Source organism: Lycorma delicatula, chromosome 4 (genome assembly GCF_047948215.1).
Source record: "Lycorma delicatula isolate Av1 chromosome 4, ASM4794821v1, whole genome shotgun sequence".
NCBI classification, from domain to species: Eukaryota; Metazoa; Arthropoda; class Insecta; order Hemiptera; family Fulgoridae; genus Lycorma; species Lycorma delicatula.
In genome coordinates, this window is record NC_134458.1 from 61,999,157 (window position 1) to 62,016,359 (window position 17,203).

At 31.5% G+C, this 17,203-nt stretch overlaps 1 protein-coding gene across 1 annotated transcript in view; it reads right to left on the reverse strand.

Annotated features, from left to right (window-relative positions):
• Positions 1–17,203, reverse strand: part of Dhc62B (Dynein heavy chain at 62B) — a 253,254-nt gene that overhangs the window by 102,724 nt on the left and 133,327 nt on the right. Inside the window, exons 34-36 of the mRNA XM_075361705.1 lie at positions 12,431–12,659; positions 7,131–7,291; positions 3,368–3,502 (exon numbers count right to left, since the gene is read on the reverse strand). Coding sequence (XP_075217820.1) covers positions 3,368–3,502; positions 7,131–7,291; positions 12,431–12,659 — 525 coding nt within the window. The remainder of the gene's footprint in view (positions 1–3,367; positions 3,503–7,130; positions 7,292–12,430; positions 12,660–17,203) is intronic.

Consider the following 17,203-nt stretch of genomic DNA (forward strand, 5'->3'; position numbering starts at 1 on the left):
GTTTCGACACTTGCCTTTTGGTTTCAAATGATAATTATTCTGATGTGCAAAAAAAGCGGCATTATATATTAAATCATGACATAAAATTGAAAGAAACGCAAAGTATATATGAGCCAATTGAACGTTATGTCCATAAACCAGACTCTAACTATGAAAACGTAGCGTACAACATTACCGATATGAACGATTTTAAAGAAACTCGGCCGATATATGGCTTGGTTGTGATCTATGCAAAGAAGCCACATTGTGGTTTTTATTGTACACAGGAATAGAATGATGTTAGGTCATGTCATATATCCTACATTATTGAATTACCAACTTGGAGGGAAATAGATGTAATGTTTAATTGTTTATGTGTTCTTACGTACGTGGATATAACAATGAACTGGAAGCTATCAAAGATATCGGCGGTATTATATTACCAAAACGAGGATTTGTAAAAATATTAAAGTTTACAGTCATCGATTTAGGTGTCAATATTGACTGAATAAAACAACAGCTTGTTCTTTTATTTCTTGTACCTTAGTTAATTACACCTCCCAACGTAGTATGTTCTCTAACTTTTCAAAAAGTTAGAGAACGTACTGCTGTTGCTCTTACAATTAGTAAGAATATAGTCTTCAATATTACTAAAGAGAAGTCTTTAACTGTGCTGAAAGATTCATCCAAATCATCAAAACCGGGCAAACAACGACCAAGAGATTCTCCACTAACCGATTTAGATACGTTTGCAGCTGATGCCATTCACCGATATTTACGACTACTACTCGAAGAAAGAATATACAACTTAGAAGTTATTAGTTTCTATTCGGGAGGCTGAGTTTATTTTACAGAAAATACTCGTCTTTACTAAACATATTGCATAATATCGGCTTCGAATACCAAACAATTAATAGCAGGAAACTTTTACTCGACATAGGAGATACTGTCGTTTATCGTAGTATTTTTTTTAAGCAAATGAAGACTGTTCATTTTAATGGTCTTCTTTGTTTAGACGAAACTTGAGTTAATGCTAAACACTCAAACTCAAAAGCATGAACTGATGAAACTCTTGACGGTACAATACGTTTACCTGTCGATCGAGGTGGAAGATTAATTGTCTGTCATGCCGGAAAGTTGACGGGCTTGTGAATGAAGCGCTATTAATGTTCAAAACAAAGAAAATGAACGATTACCACGAGGAGATGAATAATGAAACATTCACAAAACTGTTCAAAGAAACAATTTTGAAAATGTTAAATCGAGTAGCATCATAATAATGGATAATAATTCATATCACTCGGTGCAATTGGATAAAGCACCGACTAACGCTAATCGGTAACACGAGTTGATCGATTGGCTAGTTTCACATGGGTCAATGCAGTCCATTCAATGACCAAAGGACAACTTTTGTAAATTAGTTCAGGTAGAAAACCTTCAAGACCTATCAATGAAACAGATGAAATAGCAAAAGAAGCAAGCCACAAAGTCACCTGATTGCCTCCCTATTATTGTCGGTTCAATGCTATTGAAATTATGTGGAGTCAAGCCAAAAGATATGTAAAAAATAATAATAAAAATTTATAATGACGGAAATAGAAGAAATTACACTGTAAGGAATAAATAGTGTAACTACTCAAGACTGGAGAAAAGCGGTGCAACATGTTAGAGGAGTTGTATATGAAGCCACAGAACGAGAAATTCCCTAGGACGTAGAAGTAGACAATTTAATTATAAATTTAGAAAAATCATCTGGTTCATCTTTCAGTTCCGAATTCCGATAGCGGCTTTGAATATATCAAGATGGATGGAATTCAACGACTTTCTGACGAATAACGCCACAGTATTTATTTATAATATTTTTATTGTACGGTAGTTGTTTTCCCCAATTCAAATAATACGAATATATTGTAATGATTATAACAATATTAATAACTATTGTAAAATGTTAATATAAAAATAAAATAAATACATTGTAGCCTACTGTAAATAATTATAAAAAAATAAAAATAAAAATGATATTTTGGGAAACGGCTGTCACTTAACTTTCCGAGAATGAATTGCTACGTTGACGGCAATGTGCGAGCAAGAGCAATGAGAAGGGTAATGAGAAAGAGAAGGTCAGATACGTTTGGCAACATTCGACATCTCGTTTTCCTTCAGAAAACCGCATGCGGCTACGATACCAAACCAAACTCTAAACAACATCAGTATAGTCGTAAGTTCTGCCTTTTCTTTTATATAGATCGGTGTTAGACATGTCTTTCAGAATCCAACACAATTAACAAAAGGATAAACAGTGTAGTACAGAAACTTAGCTACCTATCAGCGTACTTTCAAATTAACCTCTGCTTGCTAACTACTAAATCGGATTAAAATCAAAGTAAATAAACATCTGATGCATTAAAAAATACCTGCCTCAGATTGGACAATAGTTGAAATAGTAGTCTTTTGATCGGTTGAACACCTGTATCATAATGACCCTCATTATGATGTAGGTTCCAGCCACTTAATTCAAACGTTCCAATACAGCCGTAGTAAAACTTTTAATTTAAAATAATATCGACGCCTAGTACTGAAAGTACCTTTAAAAAAATTATATTCGTCTATCCTTTTGAACCTAGTTAGAGAGTGATCGCCTCCAAAAACAATCTATTTGTTCACCAGAACTTACACGGTTTCATAATTTTACTCTGTAGTACGCAGGCTGGTGTTGATCCGTACAGCGGATTCTTCGTACAGCGAAAACGGGAATCAGATCTCATTACATTAAAAATTATCTATGGAATAATGCACCTAAATCACAAATACACATAGTAAATAAACATTTTAGGAAGTTAGTAAACTTTTACTATCTACATAGTACTTGTGTTAAATATTTCAGGTTAAAATACTCGGACCTGTAAAAAATATTTAAGGATTTCAGAAAGTAGTTAAATACAGTAGTTAATATAAAATAATGAATAAAATTAATTTATAGTGTAATAATAATGTACAAAACTTCATTAAATGGACACATTACGGCAAAAATTATAATAAGATTTTTGAAGGATACAATTATCACTTTATTCTAGTAGCAGAGTATTTTTAAAGCACTGTTTTCATTAAAAAAAAATATAAGAAAAATACAATTATATTTTTATGGCTTTTTCACGATGTACTACTATTTCTCCAGACAATTTTTAATTAAAAATTACTAATGCTTTTGGTAAAATATAATTTGAAGCTGGTATTTTATACTACGGAAAATTAAATTTCGGTCCGATTAGTTTAATCTTATTATGTTATTTAAGAACTAATAAAGAATTTGCCAAAGTTCTGCTTATTAACAGATATTTTTTAATGACAAACTTTGTACTTATTTGACGACTAATACACAATACTTTACCTTATTCGGCAGATACTGTTTACGGATAGTCATCATAACTGACGCAGATATATTATCTTTATCGAAATCTTTTAATCCTTGAAGAAATCCCATATCACCCAAAAGTCGTTTACTGGGTCCCCAGTAATCTAATTTCTGAAATAAATAAGTAGTTAAAAATTTTAAATTACACGATTAAGTACATACAATAAGAAAGAAATATAAAATAAGAAACACTTCCTTCAGTCGAAAAGTATATTACGTTTGGCGTATGCCGGACGGTAATTTTGTTGTTTTAAGTTTGATTTTTAATACTGTATTTCACTGTGGTTTTATTTCGCCTATTGGCATACGGCATAGACACTTTACATGTATGCTGTACTGCATGAGGAATATTTTTGGTTACGATATTGCGCGCTTTAATTGTTGATTTTATTTATTTTATATTACTGTTACTTAATTCTAAGTTTGATGCGGCTAAGGTTAATTGTTTCATATAATAATATTGTGTCCGGACGCTAACGACACTTCGTTGTGTCTCCAGAGAAAAAAACAAGCAGTTCAGTGAACACTATAACCGGCATACGCTAACAAAATAAACAATGTAAAAGTTAAATTTGTTGAAACGATTTTGGTCTTCTTATTGCTACAACTTCTAAATCTGTTATATAAAAAGACATAAGGATTTTTTTCATAGGATGAGTTTTCCGAATTGAATTTTTCTATTAACTATTTTTAACGTAACGTTGGATTCTTTTTTCAGCATTCCTGATATAATGTTAAATCTTCAATACGGGAAATTTTTGCGGTATCTATCCTTAAGTTAACTAAATTTATTATTGTTTTATAAAACCAAAAGGAATATTTTCCTGAGAAAAAATCCTTCCTTTGGAATCTTCGGTTAATAAATTACTTCAAAATATTTCATTGCCGATGATGGATCGGTTATATCATACCGTTGGGACGAGTCAACATTACTAAGAGAACAATAAAATGATAGGAAATCTGGTTTTATAAAATATATTCAGAATTAATATTGTTGTTCTTTTTTGACATACATCTTTGGTAAGATAAGTTGATCCTTGAACCCATCTCTGGGGAAAAATATGTGCACAATTTTTTTGTGATATTTAGCCAAATTTTGAAAGAAATGTAAGAATTTACATGTGTGCAGGGCACTAATCAACTTGCCTAAAATGTGATAGTTGTTCCCTTCTGTGTTTAGCATCTGTAACATCCCTCTTTAGTGCCCGAAAAAAATCTGTGAGCAAAAACTTGAAACTCCACTGTTACTGATACCTGTTTTTATGACTGAGATTTGCCATGGTGGAGACGTTTCCCATGCTTGACACTAATAGTGCCAAGGTTGTCCAGAAAGAAATCCAAGTTTGAATCCAAGAAATTAACTTTTAGGGTTATATTATACCTCATATGTTTGTATAACTGAATAATTCACTCACGATGTCATTGCAGTTGGGGGATTTATGATTTCCTAAAATGTTTTGCACAACTTTTTTAAATGATCTTCACACTGACTTTTAAACTTTGCTTAACAGTTCTTTGAACTGTCCATCTGTTATCAAAGTTCTTATTTAGGGAAAAATTCCTTCCTTGATTTTAGTGTCACTCCCACAAAGAAATTTTTCTTTCAAATAATGATCCTGCATCATTTTTATCCATTGCCTTAACAAAATTTTTGAAAAGCCCTAATTTTATATGGAGTGGAGGTAGAAGAATCATTTACAAGTTAACTATTGGGGGATGTACATCTTTCTGTTCAAGTGAAAGTACTTAACACTTTGGCCATTCCTTCCTGATATAATGATTTATCTTGTTCTTGCTGTCCTATTCACACCAAAAGCAACAAAATTTAGTGTAGTCAAGCTACAAATCCGTAAATGCAATAACTTTTAAATCACAACACATAGTGCATTGTTACATGTACTGAACTTTTTCTAACAGGATTTTCATATTACCGTATGTTTCTTTCATGTTAATTGCATAAGCTAATAGCACAGAAGGGAATTTTTTGCCATTGTGCAAAAGGACAACCTCTGAACTAATTTTTGAAGAATCAATGAATGGTCTCCACTCTGTAGAGTTATGTTCATGATGAGATGGATCCATGACATTATAAATATTGTTACAATACACTAAACTATTTTCTTCAGAATATAAACCTTGAAACTCTTCCTGATGGTTACAAAAGAAACTCACTTTATACTGTTTGGAGACTAGCTCCCAAAAGCTCAGCTTGTTTCTTTGAGTTCAGATCCTGAACAAGGTCATTTAATTTACTTTGAGTTATTAGATAAGGTTCACAGAAAGAGGATTCTGTTCAGAAGTAGGATTATCTTGTTCCTCATATTGAACTTCAATAACACAACCTCATCCCGATTCATCTTGTAAAGTTAGATGTGTCAAAGGAGGCGGTAGAAACCAGTCCCCACTGTGAGGCACTGGCCTTAAGCAGACAGTAAATTTGGATACTGCACTGTGTACTTGGATTTACTACTTATTCTTTTTATCTTTGTAATTCAGAATAAGTCTGACAAACAGTCTTGTGTTTCATGCCACATCATCAATACAATAAGACTCATGTGCCTATTGCTAGTACCCATTCTATCAGACAGTTCACACAAGTCAAACAGCAAATGTGAAGGGCCCAATTCTTATCTTGATCCCCAACTTTACAACCAAAATACAGTTTGTAACATTTTTTAACTAGTGGAGTCAAGCATTGTTGTTCTTTAAATGTCAAATCCCCACATGTAACAGAAGTTACCTGTATCATTTACATACTTCCTTGGCACGATCAATCACCACCATAACACATTCAGTATAGTAATTGTAAATCACAAAACTGAATGAAACCACAGTATGTGCATACGTAGTGAATATTTAAACAGTTTTGGTGCGTTAATTGTATGATTCAGAAGACTGTTCTGTGCTGATATGTCAGAACGTACAGTAAATTAATCATCATGCATATACAACTATTGCCTTCATAATTTTGTGTTTGAATCCCATCCTCTGTTAGAAATCATTTACTATATTCTCTTATCTATATTAGTTACCCCTAAAAAGATACATAGAATTCTGCAAAAGCAATACTTCAAAAATGTTATCACATAAAACCTGTTGGTGATGGAAAAGTTCTGACCACATTTTTTAATTCAGCATATAAAGTTACATTAGAGATGCAATAAAACTTTCATGTGCCAAAAACACAGATATTTTAATAGTGCAAAATAGTGCATCTCCCTCTTGTTCCTACTTCATTATTATAGTTCCTCCTCAGTGTATTCATGTCTTCAGTAGTGTTAAGACAAAGCTTACACTGAAAGCAAGAACTATTTTCTGTAACGGAACAGTCATTCAACAAATCATGAGGCTAAACAAATCATCACAGACCACTGTTTATGATGTTACTGCCAACACCTATTCATAAAACTGCAAAAACTTTCACAAATCTTATTTTACAGTGACAAAATCTTGATCAAATGTGGTGAAACAAATGAAAAAATTAAGAGTGTAAGCTAGCTGGATAGAACATCACACCACTAATTGGTGTCTATCTCTGCATTGTCTCAGTTGCTATTAGTAGCAGTAATGTTGAAAAATACATTTTTTTGTTAAATACATAATTTATGCGTTTTTTTAAAATGACACCTAATGTATTAGAACACTTATCTATTTTACACAACTGCAAATAAAAAAACTGTTATTACATAATCATAAACATTATATTTAAAAAGTGCAAATAAAAACAAATATATCATACCTTTCTTCCAGGATTTTGAGGGTCAGGTATTCTATCTGGCTTGATGTCCTTCATGACACAAACAGCAGCCATCACTAACTTAATAGCATCAGGTGGATTTTTCATTGACTTCACTAAGGTTATGTCTGTTGGCTTTAAAGTGTTTAAAGCAGCCACAGCCTCTGATAAAATACACATTAACCTTTATAATAAAAAAATCTATTTTTTAGCTTAAATTACAATATTAATATTAACTAGTTTTTTCAAATCAAAATATGCATTCTTGTACGCCTTAAAGTATGTTTTAACAGTTTCACTACAAGATAATAATCATAAGGGAATTTATGCTTAAACAACATACTATGCTTAAATAATTTTTTTCCTAATTTGAATAAATATATAACACATATATAATTTATTATCTATGGAAAAAAATGACTGAAAAAAAGACAAGTAGATGCCATACATAAACAAATTCACAGAGTAGATAAACAAAAACAAAAAAAATTTAAACAAAAATAAAACAATTAATAATATAAAGAAATAGTCCCTCAAAAATACAACCCCTCATTTACATTAAAAGCACAATCTAAAATTCATAAATACATTTACTCATAAGATCAATCATTGTAATTGATTGGGCCACATGTAGTACCTCCTGTACACAAACTATTTAGATGTAAGTATTCTTAAAAATAGCCCATAAATAAAGAAAAAAGAAGCTTATTGAAAAATTAATGATTTCCACATTCCACATATCCCTACTCTTTCATGTTTACAAAGAAGAAATTTCTACTTTTAGATATTTGTATATAAGAAAACATCAGTAAGCTACAAGAATCATCAAAGGACAAACAAATACAAGTACCACCACCAGGATATATAACCGAAATCATAACCTCAACATAAACCACAATAGAATAAGATTACTTCATACATGACAATACATATAATGATTAACAAGGCCTCCTACCTTTGAGTTCACTCATTCCTAGATTGAAATATTTTTGTGTTTCAAAATTGTTCATATATTATATGAAAAGAAATATGGTGACAATGTATAATGGTATTGCTGCGCTAATGGTATTATATTTCTTACAAAGGCGACTGTCATAAATGCTCTTCACATTCATCAACAAATTAAACCCCAATTTAAAATTCATTGCAATATATGAACCCAAAAAATTTGTATCGATTAATTTCCATACTCAGGGGTACACTGGTGCTGTTTTTTGGGAGAAATAAAAATTTTCCATTTACATAAAATTTGTTTTAACTTAAAGTCTGGTCTATGCTTTATTCTAACATTAAGTATTCATTGCTATCATATTTCTTAATGAAAGATATTCAAACTTTTATTTTTAACCCTCACTTCAATTTTATTAATAAGTTATTAACAAATTATGAGATGATACAAAATAAAACCTAAATTATAAAAATCGGCCGCGTGAAAATTATCCTTGCTTTTGAAATATCCATAAAAAACAGCAACAAAATATGTTGCTAAAAATCTAATTCACAAAGAAAAGATAATCATTTGACATGAAAAAGATACGTTTTGCTTCTTATCAATATAAACATCAAAATGAATGTGCATTTTTCATAACATTGTCATATAGCTAGCTGTCTGTGGCTGTGGATCATATACTTATGTTCAGCTACAATACAAAATCAAATGTTCTGGTACAGGAAAATTTATGAATATAGTATTTGGTTGCTTACTAAGTGAAATTTTTTGAATTTTTTCAAATGCCAAATTCTCTAAAGATGATAAAATTGATTTTATTTCTAACAAAATCAAACTGCACTGTTTTCCTTTGAAACATCCTAATAAAATGCTAAACTTTCTATCATTATTAAATATTTATTATGAATATATGTTCCCATCTGAAGTACAATATCATCTCTTGGGGTTCCTTAAAAAAGTAAGAATGAGTTTTAAGATACAATAGGCTGTCAGATCATTATTTAGCTCCCATAAATATGAATCATGCTGATTGTTATTTAGTAAATTGAAAATTTTAACTTATCCTTGTGCAGTCTGTGTTAAAAAGAATAGTTACTTATTCTTAAAGAATAACAATATACATCTCTATAAAATGAGACAACAAAACATTACTTTGTCTAACATGAAAAGGCCTTGTTTTACGTCTGTTGCCATTTGTAATAAATTACCGAGACACTTAAAAATCATCCCACTGATTTTTAAAAAATAAAATTAAAAATTTTTTTACAGAAAGAGTTTACTCTTGTCAATGAATTTTTTAACAAGCTAATTAAAAAATAAATCCTGAATTTTCTGCATCGCTGTTTAACATGTCCATAAATCATTTTCATTAATACCTATTAAATTGTGAATTATTTTGAAGTTATTTTATTTTTATATTTAATATTTAGATTTGTTTACTTTAATATTGTTTCATGTGTGTTTCTTTTAAATCATTGATATGGACTTAAATCACAACTACATATTTTATTTTATAATTACTTTTGCATTTCATGATATACTACACTGATATTTTCCACAGTTTCTCTCATTCCAAAAGTCAAATGTTGGGAGTCTTTTTTTTTCCTGTGAGGAAGCATACCTATCATTCCACATGTGATCTATATAATATTATAATTATATATCTATATAATATAATACTATGTACTAATCAGAAAAAAGTTTTGTTTATTTATTCAACTTCCTTGACCTTGCCATATCCAAAATAAACAAAAAGCACAATTCTAAAATATGTAGTAAATCCACTACAACTGACACTTATCCACTACACACCTTTGAATCAATCATAAGATATGGTTTAATTATCTGGCACAATGGGTTGGGAACAGATGATGTTCTGATTATGCAAAAAAATAATGTTGTCAGAATTATTGCTGGCTCTACTCCTTATGCTCAATGTACATAACTGTTCATAGAAATAGCTAATATGATAGCTGTTAAACTGTGAATTTATTATGAAGTGTTTGTGTTAATTAAGAGTAATTTTCCTAACATCATTTAAGAACAATGCACATCAATATAAAAAGGTTATGTGCCTTTTTACAAGTTATGCATCAATTTGCAATTTCATATTACATTATGTATTTAAACTTTTATTTATTAAATGAATAATATTTATGTCCAAAATCGGTCTTCCTTTGTCATGTTTTAAGTTTTTATGTATGAGATTCTGATGAATAATCCTTTTTATTCTACACATAAATATTTGGACTATAATATTTTTTTAATTTTTATAATTAATTTTTATTTTAACTTCATTTGACTTTTACGTATTTAACATAACTGATTGATGTTGTTTTGTGTTTTCAGAAATGATTTTAATTCTCTTCATTTGATTTTAATTTATGGTTTACTGTGTTAGTACTATTTATGATTGTTACACAATTTTTTCAAGATTATTTTATTTTACGATTCTATTTCACTTTTTGATTTTAATGATTTTTTAATTTTCTTTGATCCAGTGATTGGTCTTGATATGTGAACTTCAACTATGATAATTGTTCATTAACCCACCGATCCACACTTATAAGAAAAATGTTGCATGAAGTATAAAACCCAATATAAAACAAACTAGCCACAGAAAATGTACAATACTAACAAATGTTGACTAACTATCATAAATATTGCCAACAATTTCAGGAAAGAAGTTTACCATGACATTTAAAACAAACTATGACCGATGGCTATTACCAAACATTCAAAACCACAAACAAAGCATAAAATAACAAATCCACTAACCCAGAAATTTACAAATTAAACTGTAGTAATCAGACTAAATACTATATCAGGTACACTGGATGCACTTTCATGCATAGCTAACTAAGTGCATTTAAAACACTATGCACAACAGAATTGTCCTTTGGAAATCAGTTTACAGAGAGATCAATCACAATATCAAAGCTTGCACATAACACATAAAAATTAACATTAATATGAAATGCACAAATGCACTAAATGCACAAACTGAGAAAAAATTATCAAATTAAACAATGCATACAAAATACATTACTCAAATACATTCCTGCCTTATAGTGGTTTCCTGACCGCCTTAAAACAATTGTTTTATAAGAAAATTGGCATTGGTAACTTGACCAATGAAGGAGTTGCTTAATTAATTCCAAAAAGACCTTCTGGAAGAACATTTTCTGATACTCTAAAGGTAAGTTGTAATGGTAATTGAATATTCCATGTTATAATTTTTAAATAAATGTCTTGTATACTTTTAAGTCTGATCGCTCAAATTACATTTTTTGTGTACTTTGTGGGTACAAAGCCCAATTCACCTATTATTAAAACCTACAGAGGTTCTGATAATAATGAAGAGGTTAAGAGGTTTAACAGAACCTTTATAGGTTCTATTGGTTAAAAGTAGTATTCTCCATAATCTATGTTAGGTTCCTTACAATTTCTAATTTTCATCAGTGATTTATTTTCTTATTTTCATCAATATCATTCAGTATTATTTATTGATGACACAAATGTTCTCATCTGTAGAATGGATAGCAATTCCCTTCAAGCTATTGTTGCTGAATAGTCTTATTCAACAATCAGATGCATGGTTAAACTCTAACTATAATTAAACTGTAGTGAAAGTTCTTATTAATTTTACCAGAGAAAGATTACACTACATAATTATTGTGTTATTTAGGGATGTGCAAATCTGAGAAATTTTTCATCTACCAAATTTTTAGATGTCATGATTGACTTAAATCTTTTCTAGTAAAACACACATATCAAAAGTAATTTCTAGTTTGTTTTGCATTAAACCCACAGGGTTGGTCTAGTGGTGAACATGTCTTCGCAAATCAGCTGTATTCAAAATCAAGAGTTCCAATGTTTAAATCCTAGTAAAGGCAGATACTTTTATATGGATTTGAACACTAGATCATGGATACTGGTGTTCTTTGGTGGTTCGGTTTCAATTAACCAACATTTCAGAGATGGTTGACCTGAGACTGTACAAGACTACACTTCACTTACACTCATTCATATCATCCTCATTATCCTCTGAAGTAATACCTGATATGATTCCCGGAGGCTAAACAGGAAAAAAAAGGTTGTTTTGAATTATGGGTTACATCTTTTTTTTTTTTTACTACTTACTTTAATTATGTTTAGTACATTATCAGTTTTGGTAGGGCAGACTGATACAAATTCTTGGAGTTTGATAAAATAATTTTCTTTTGCTACCTAAGTTATTTCCTTCTGATGTAAGGAAGTACAGTTGTATATCAAGAGAGTTTATATATTTTGAACCAAAATTAAAACTGCATTTAATAAAATACATCTAACTTAAGAGAAAAAAAATTAATACCTTCTAAAATAGGAATTGCTTGCGCAAGATCTGCCTCACATTCTGTTTTAAGTTCATTTGCAGCAGTTGCTTGAATTTTAGCAATTTTTTCATCTTCTCGGACAAGTGCAGAGCCTTTCTCAATCTGAACAGTCTCCGCCTCAATAAAACCCAACATCTCTTTTGTTTCCAAAGAAGCAACTCTTAAAAGAGGTTCTAATGCATCTAACGCTTTTTTCATAACTGACACCTTACAGATAAGAAAAAGTTATTTTTTAAGTCACTGATAAATATACAAAACATTAATTATAAAAAAATACAATGAAAAAATGGAATAAACCTGTTATATAAACTATCTGTTTAAGGAATCCAATAAATAAATTAAAAAAATAAAATCAAAATTGATTCTTTCTTTGCTTTTCCTTATTCTATTGGTAATTCACTTTCTGATGATGATAATTTTATAATCATGATGGTTTTTAGGATATTAAAATTTTGAATGAGTCTACATTTATTTATAACCAAATATTTATACTTGGAAGAAGACACTTTGCAGCTATATTGAATTGAGGCTGTATTGTCACAGAACTTCTCATGGTAATATGTAAACAGACACAACAAAGAACTATTATAATGAAAAATATACAAAAATTCTATATTATAATATAAAATTATTAATACAACAGATATTTATTATAGAATAAATCAGTTGTTCTCAAACGTTTTTTGATATATTATAATGCAAAAGTATTTTATAATGCATTTCCTTTTCCCTTAATTTGAGGAAATTATTTGTATATATCAACAATAAGAATATCAGTTATTCGGCTAACAAGTACAGACATGTAATGCCAACAGGTTCTTAAATGCCACAACATTTACATAGTGATTTGTATGTCTCATGCATACATCGCATCACACATGTACAAAAGTTATTAATGACCACTATAAATGGATTGCCATACTTTCCTCCAGCAGTTACATGGTTGTGGTTATCCTACAGACAGACAGATAAAGTTGCTTCTGGTGTTTTACATAGTCTGTGATAATCTGATTTGAAAATGTTATATTACTTTTTCATTTGATAAAATTGAAGTGCTAGTGTTAGCATACATATCTTGATTGGAAATTCTTGTTTATGTAAATACTTATTTATGCACTTTGCTTGAATTAATATGGTTTAATTTAGTTGACATAAAATATAAATCAATATGAATAAGTGACTTAATTGGGCAATGATAGATAAAACATCATCAGTTAAAACTCTGTACCATCAAGTTCTACTTCAGAATCAGAATTTAGAGTGAGTGAAGATCTTTATCTACTAAAATACAAAACGTTATAAGAAAATATGTTCCTGAGTACATTAATATTGGATTTACTTATACTATATTGGATTTTGATACACTATATTGGATTTTGAGTGAAGATCTTTATCTACTAAAATACAAAACGTTATAAGAAAATATGTTCCTGAGTACATTAATATTGGATTTACTGTTACAGATGTAAGCGATTAACCATAACTTCAGTACGTAATTTGCTTTGAAATTCTTTCAAACCAAAACATGAAACATTCAATATTGAAATGGCACCTTTTTACTAAACATTCAACATTAGAAAACAAACCTAAGGATTATTTTATCCAAAAATCGTCAGAGATAAAATGTACAAAAAACATTTTGTCTTTTGCAGGCAGTACTCAAAAAGCAGTTAAGGCATTTTTGTTAGTGAGCTTAACAATAGCAAAGGGTATAAAAAGCTCATGCAATCACTGAAGAGCTGTTGTTAAAAGGTATGGTTAGTATGTTGGGTGAATCATCAGAGCTAAATAGCTAGATATGATACCACTGCTAAATAATATTTTGTACCACAGAATTAAAAGCATGGCATTAGGCGTTAAAGAAAACATAATAACTCAAGTCAAAAACGGTATTTTTTCACTGCGCAACTCAGTGAGAGCACAGATGTAAAAAACTATGCTCAACTTATGGCTTATGTGAGGTATGTATTTCAATGTACAATTAAAGAGGATTATTTATTTTATGATGAAAATAAATTTAGTTTATGAAAACTATCAATACAAACTACTGTTGATGAAATATTCAAAGAGCTGGACTTCTTTTCAGAAAATGGACTGGACTGGAAGCAGAGTGTTGGCTTTTGTTTTGTTGGTGCTCAAGCTATAACAGGAAAATATGAAGGTATTGCCACTAAAGTAAAATTGGTTACAGAAAATTGTACCTTCACTCACTGTAGGATTACACAGAAGGTTTAGCAGTAGAATGGATGTCTAAACAGTTTAAACATGCTCTGTAGGAGGCCATCAAGTTGGTCAATTAAATCTCGGGCTTTAAACTCTCGTTTATTTTTGAAATTGTGTTCTGAAATGGGCAGTGACCACATTCAGTTACTGCTATGCTGGCTTGGGAGGCAGTTGAGCTTGTTGTAAAACTCGCTCCATGGTGCATGGTTGATGCATTCAACTATGCCATCACCCGGGAATGGTTCTCAGATTCCTGGAAGTCCACTAGGCTTGTGCTTTTCAGGAAGAAGGGGAGGTAAGGCAGCAAACAAGCATCCTTTAGGCTGATCTGCTTGCTCAGTTACCTGAGTGAGCTTTTTGAGAAGGTGCTGGTTAACAGGCTCAACCAAGAGCTGGAGGCAATAGTGGTCTTAGCAATCTCCAATTTGGCTTCCATAAGGACAGATTAACTGTAGATGCCATATCTGGAGTCACGACCAATGTCAGGAGGACAGTCGGGTTAAAGGCATACACGTTTTATTCTGGCGGTGATCCTGTTTGATGTAAAAAATCGCGTTTAACAGTATACCACAGGACACGATATTCCGGGCACTGAAGAGTCGTGGTGTCAGTCCAAACCTAAGAAGGTTAATCCAGTGTTACCTCTCCGAAAGACCGGTGATGGGTATTTCTACAGAGGGAGATGCATGGATCAGGATGAGTTGTGGTGTTCCACATGGTTCAGTGTTGGGGGCTAACACTGTGGAATATCGCGTATGACGAGATCCTATCCGGCGTAGTGGCCGCTCTTGCGCCCCTGGATCTCCTCGTTTGAAAGAGGGAGGAGATGTACAAGGAAGTAGGTAAGGCGGATGCAGAGGCATCGCTTGTCCGCAGATGACAGGAGAGATGGGATCAATCGATGAAAGGCTGATGGACCTACAGACTGATCCTGGACCACCAGAGATTGCTGAAAACACCAGAGTACAAGTTGACCCAGTTCCTTACCGGTCACTGATGTTTCAAGGCATACTTGTGTGAGCGGACGCTGAGACCCTCTGCAGATTGCGATTACTGCGGGGAGGAAGACACCATGGAACACACGGTGTTTGCGTGCTAACGGTTCCTGCAGCATAGAGAAACATGCAGGGGAGAATTTGGTGTGCTTGCCCCAGAGAACATCATTGGGACTATGCTTCAGACCGAATGATTGTGGCACACGGTGTCCATAATGCTGGTTAAGATTATCCACACCAAGTTGGCGGAAGAGGTCCATGGGTGAATCACACCTCTGTCTCCCTTGAAGCATGTTCCTGACTCCAAGAGGTTGAGGTTTAAAAAAAAAATACTGCACCATCCCAACAAGTTTGAGGCGGTGGGGCCAGCAATGGAGGCACAGATGGTAATAAGACACATGGGGTGATGTGATAATACTGTAAGGTGGGCCTGGCATCCCATGTTGTAGAGGAGGAGGGGTTTTAGTGGGTAGGCTCGCAAGGGAGAGTCCTACACTATTGGTATGATACCACATGGTGCCTATAAAAAGTTTCCCCTCCTTTGACAATAAAAAAGAAAATGGTTACTGCAACACACATAGGTGAGATGACTTTCTTAAGGAAAAGTGCTAAGCAGGTTATTTGACCCATATTCAGGGGTGAAGGTGTTCCTAATGGATACCGATTTTGATCTCGTGATCGATTGACAGATGCGATGTGGATCATAACACTAGCCTACTTATCAGATATTTTCAATCACTTTGATAACTTAAATTTAAGTTTGTAAGATAAAACAACAAATTAATTTTCAGCAGACAACAAAATAAAGGTATTTATAAAAAATGTCAAATGATGAATAATAGTGTTTTGAATGAAAACATGCAGTTTTTCTAAATTTGGAAAATTTTGTAACAGTACACAAAAACTGAAATGAAAGATAATCTCATCAATAATATAAAACACCACTGCCTAATACTTGTTGAAGCTTTTGAAGAATATTTTAAAGAAGGCAGTTCTGAATTACAAATGATATGATTTATTAGCGACTCATCAAACAGTTTTTCTAATCTGTCTAAAATTTGAGATTCTTCAACTAAGATAGTTGTTTTAAAGTCAAAACATTTGAAAAATTAATTTCAAATGCACATATAGACAAAGAAAATGATCATAATAGTATGGTTTACTGAAACCTAAGGATCATTTTGTTACAAATAATATGAAATTATACTAGTGTTTATAATACTGCACCTGAAGAGTGCAGCATGTTTTAATATAAATGTTAACAGTGATCCTAGAAACATGTGGAAAATGTAACTAAAGAATTAAGAAACTTCTATATATAACAGGTATTTATTACACATCAGAAATGATTATCACTTATTTTAAATCCATGCATGCACTCATTGTTAATAAATGGTTTGCAATATGTTAAGCACAGAAAAATTAACATTAAATGTGATAAAAAAAAGTAATAATATAATAAAGTAAATAATGCTAGGTAACCCAAAAGTAAAAAGAAAATTAAAAGTAACAGCCATCACCATCATGAAATTA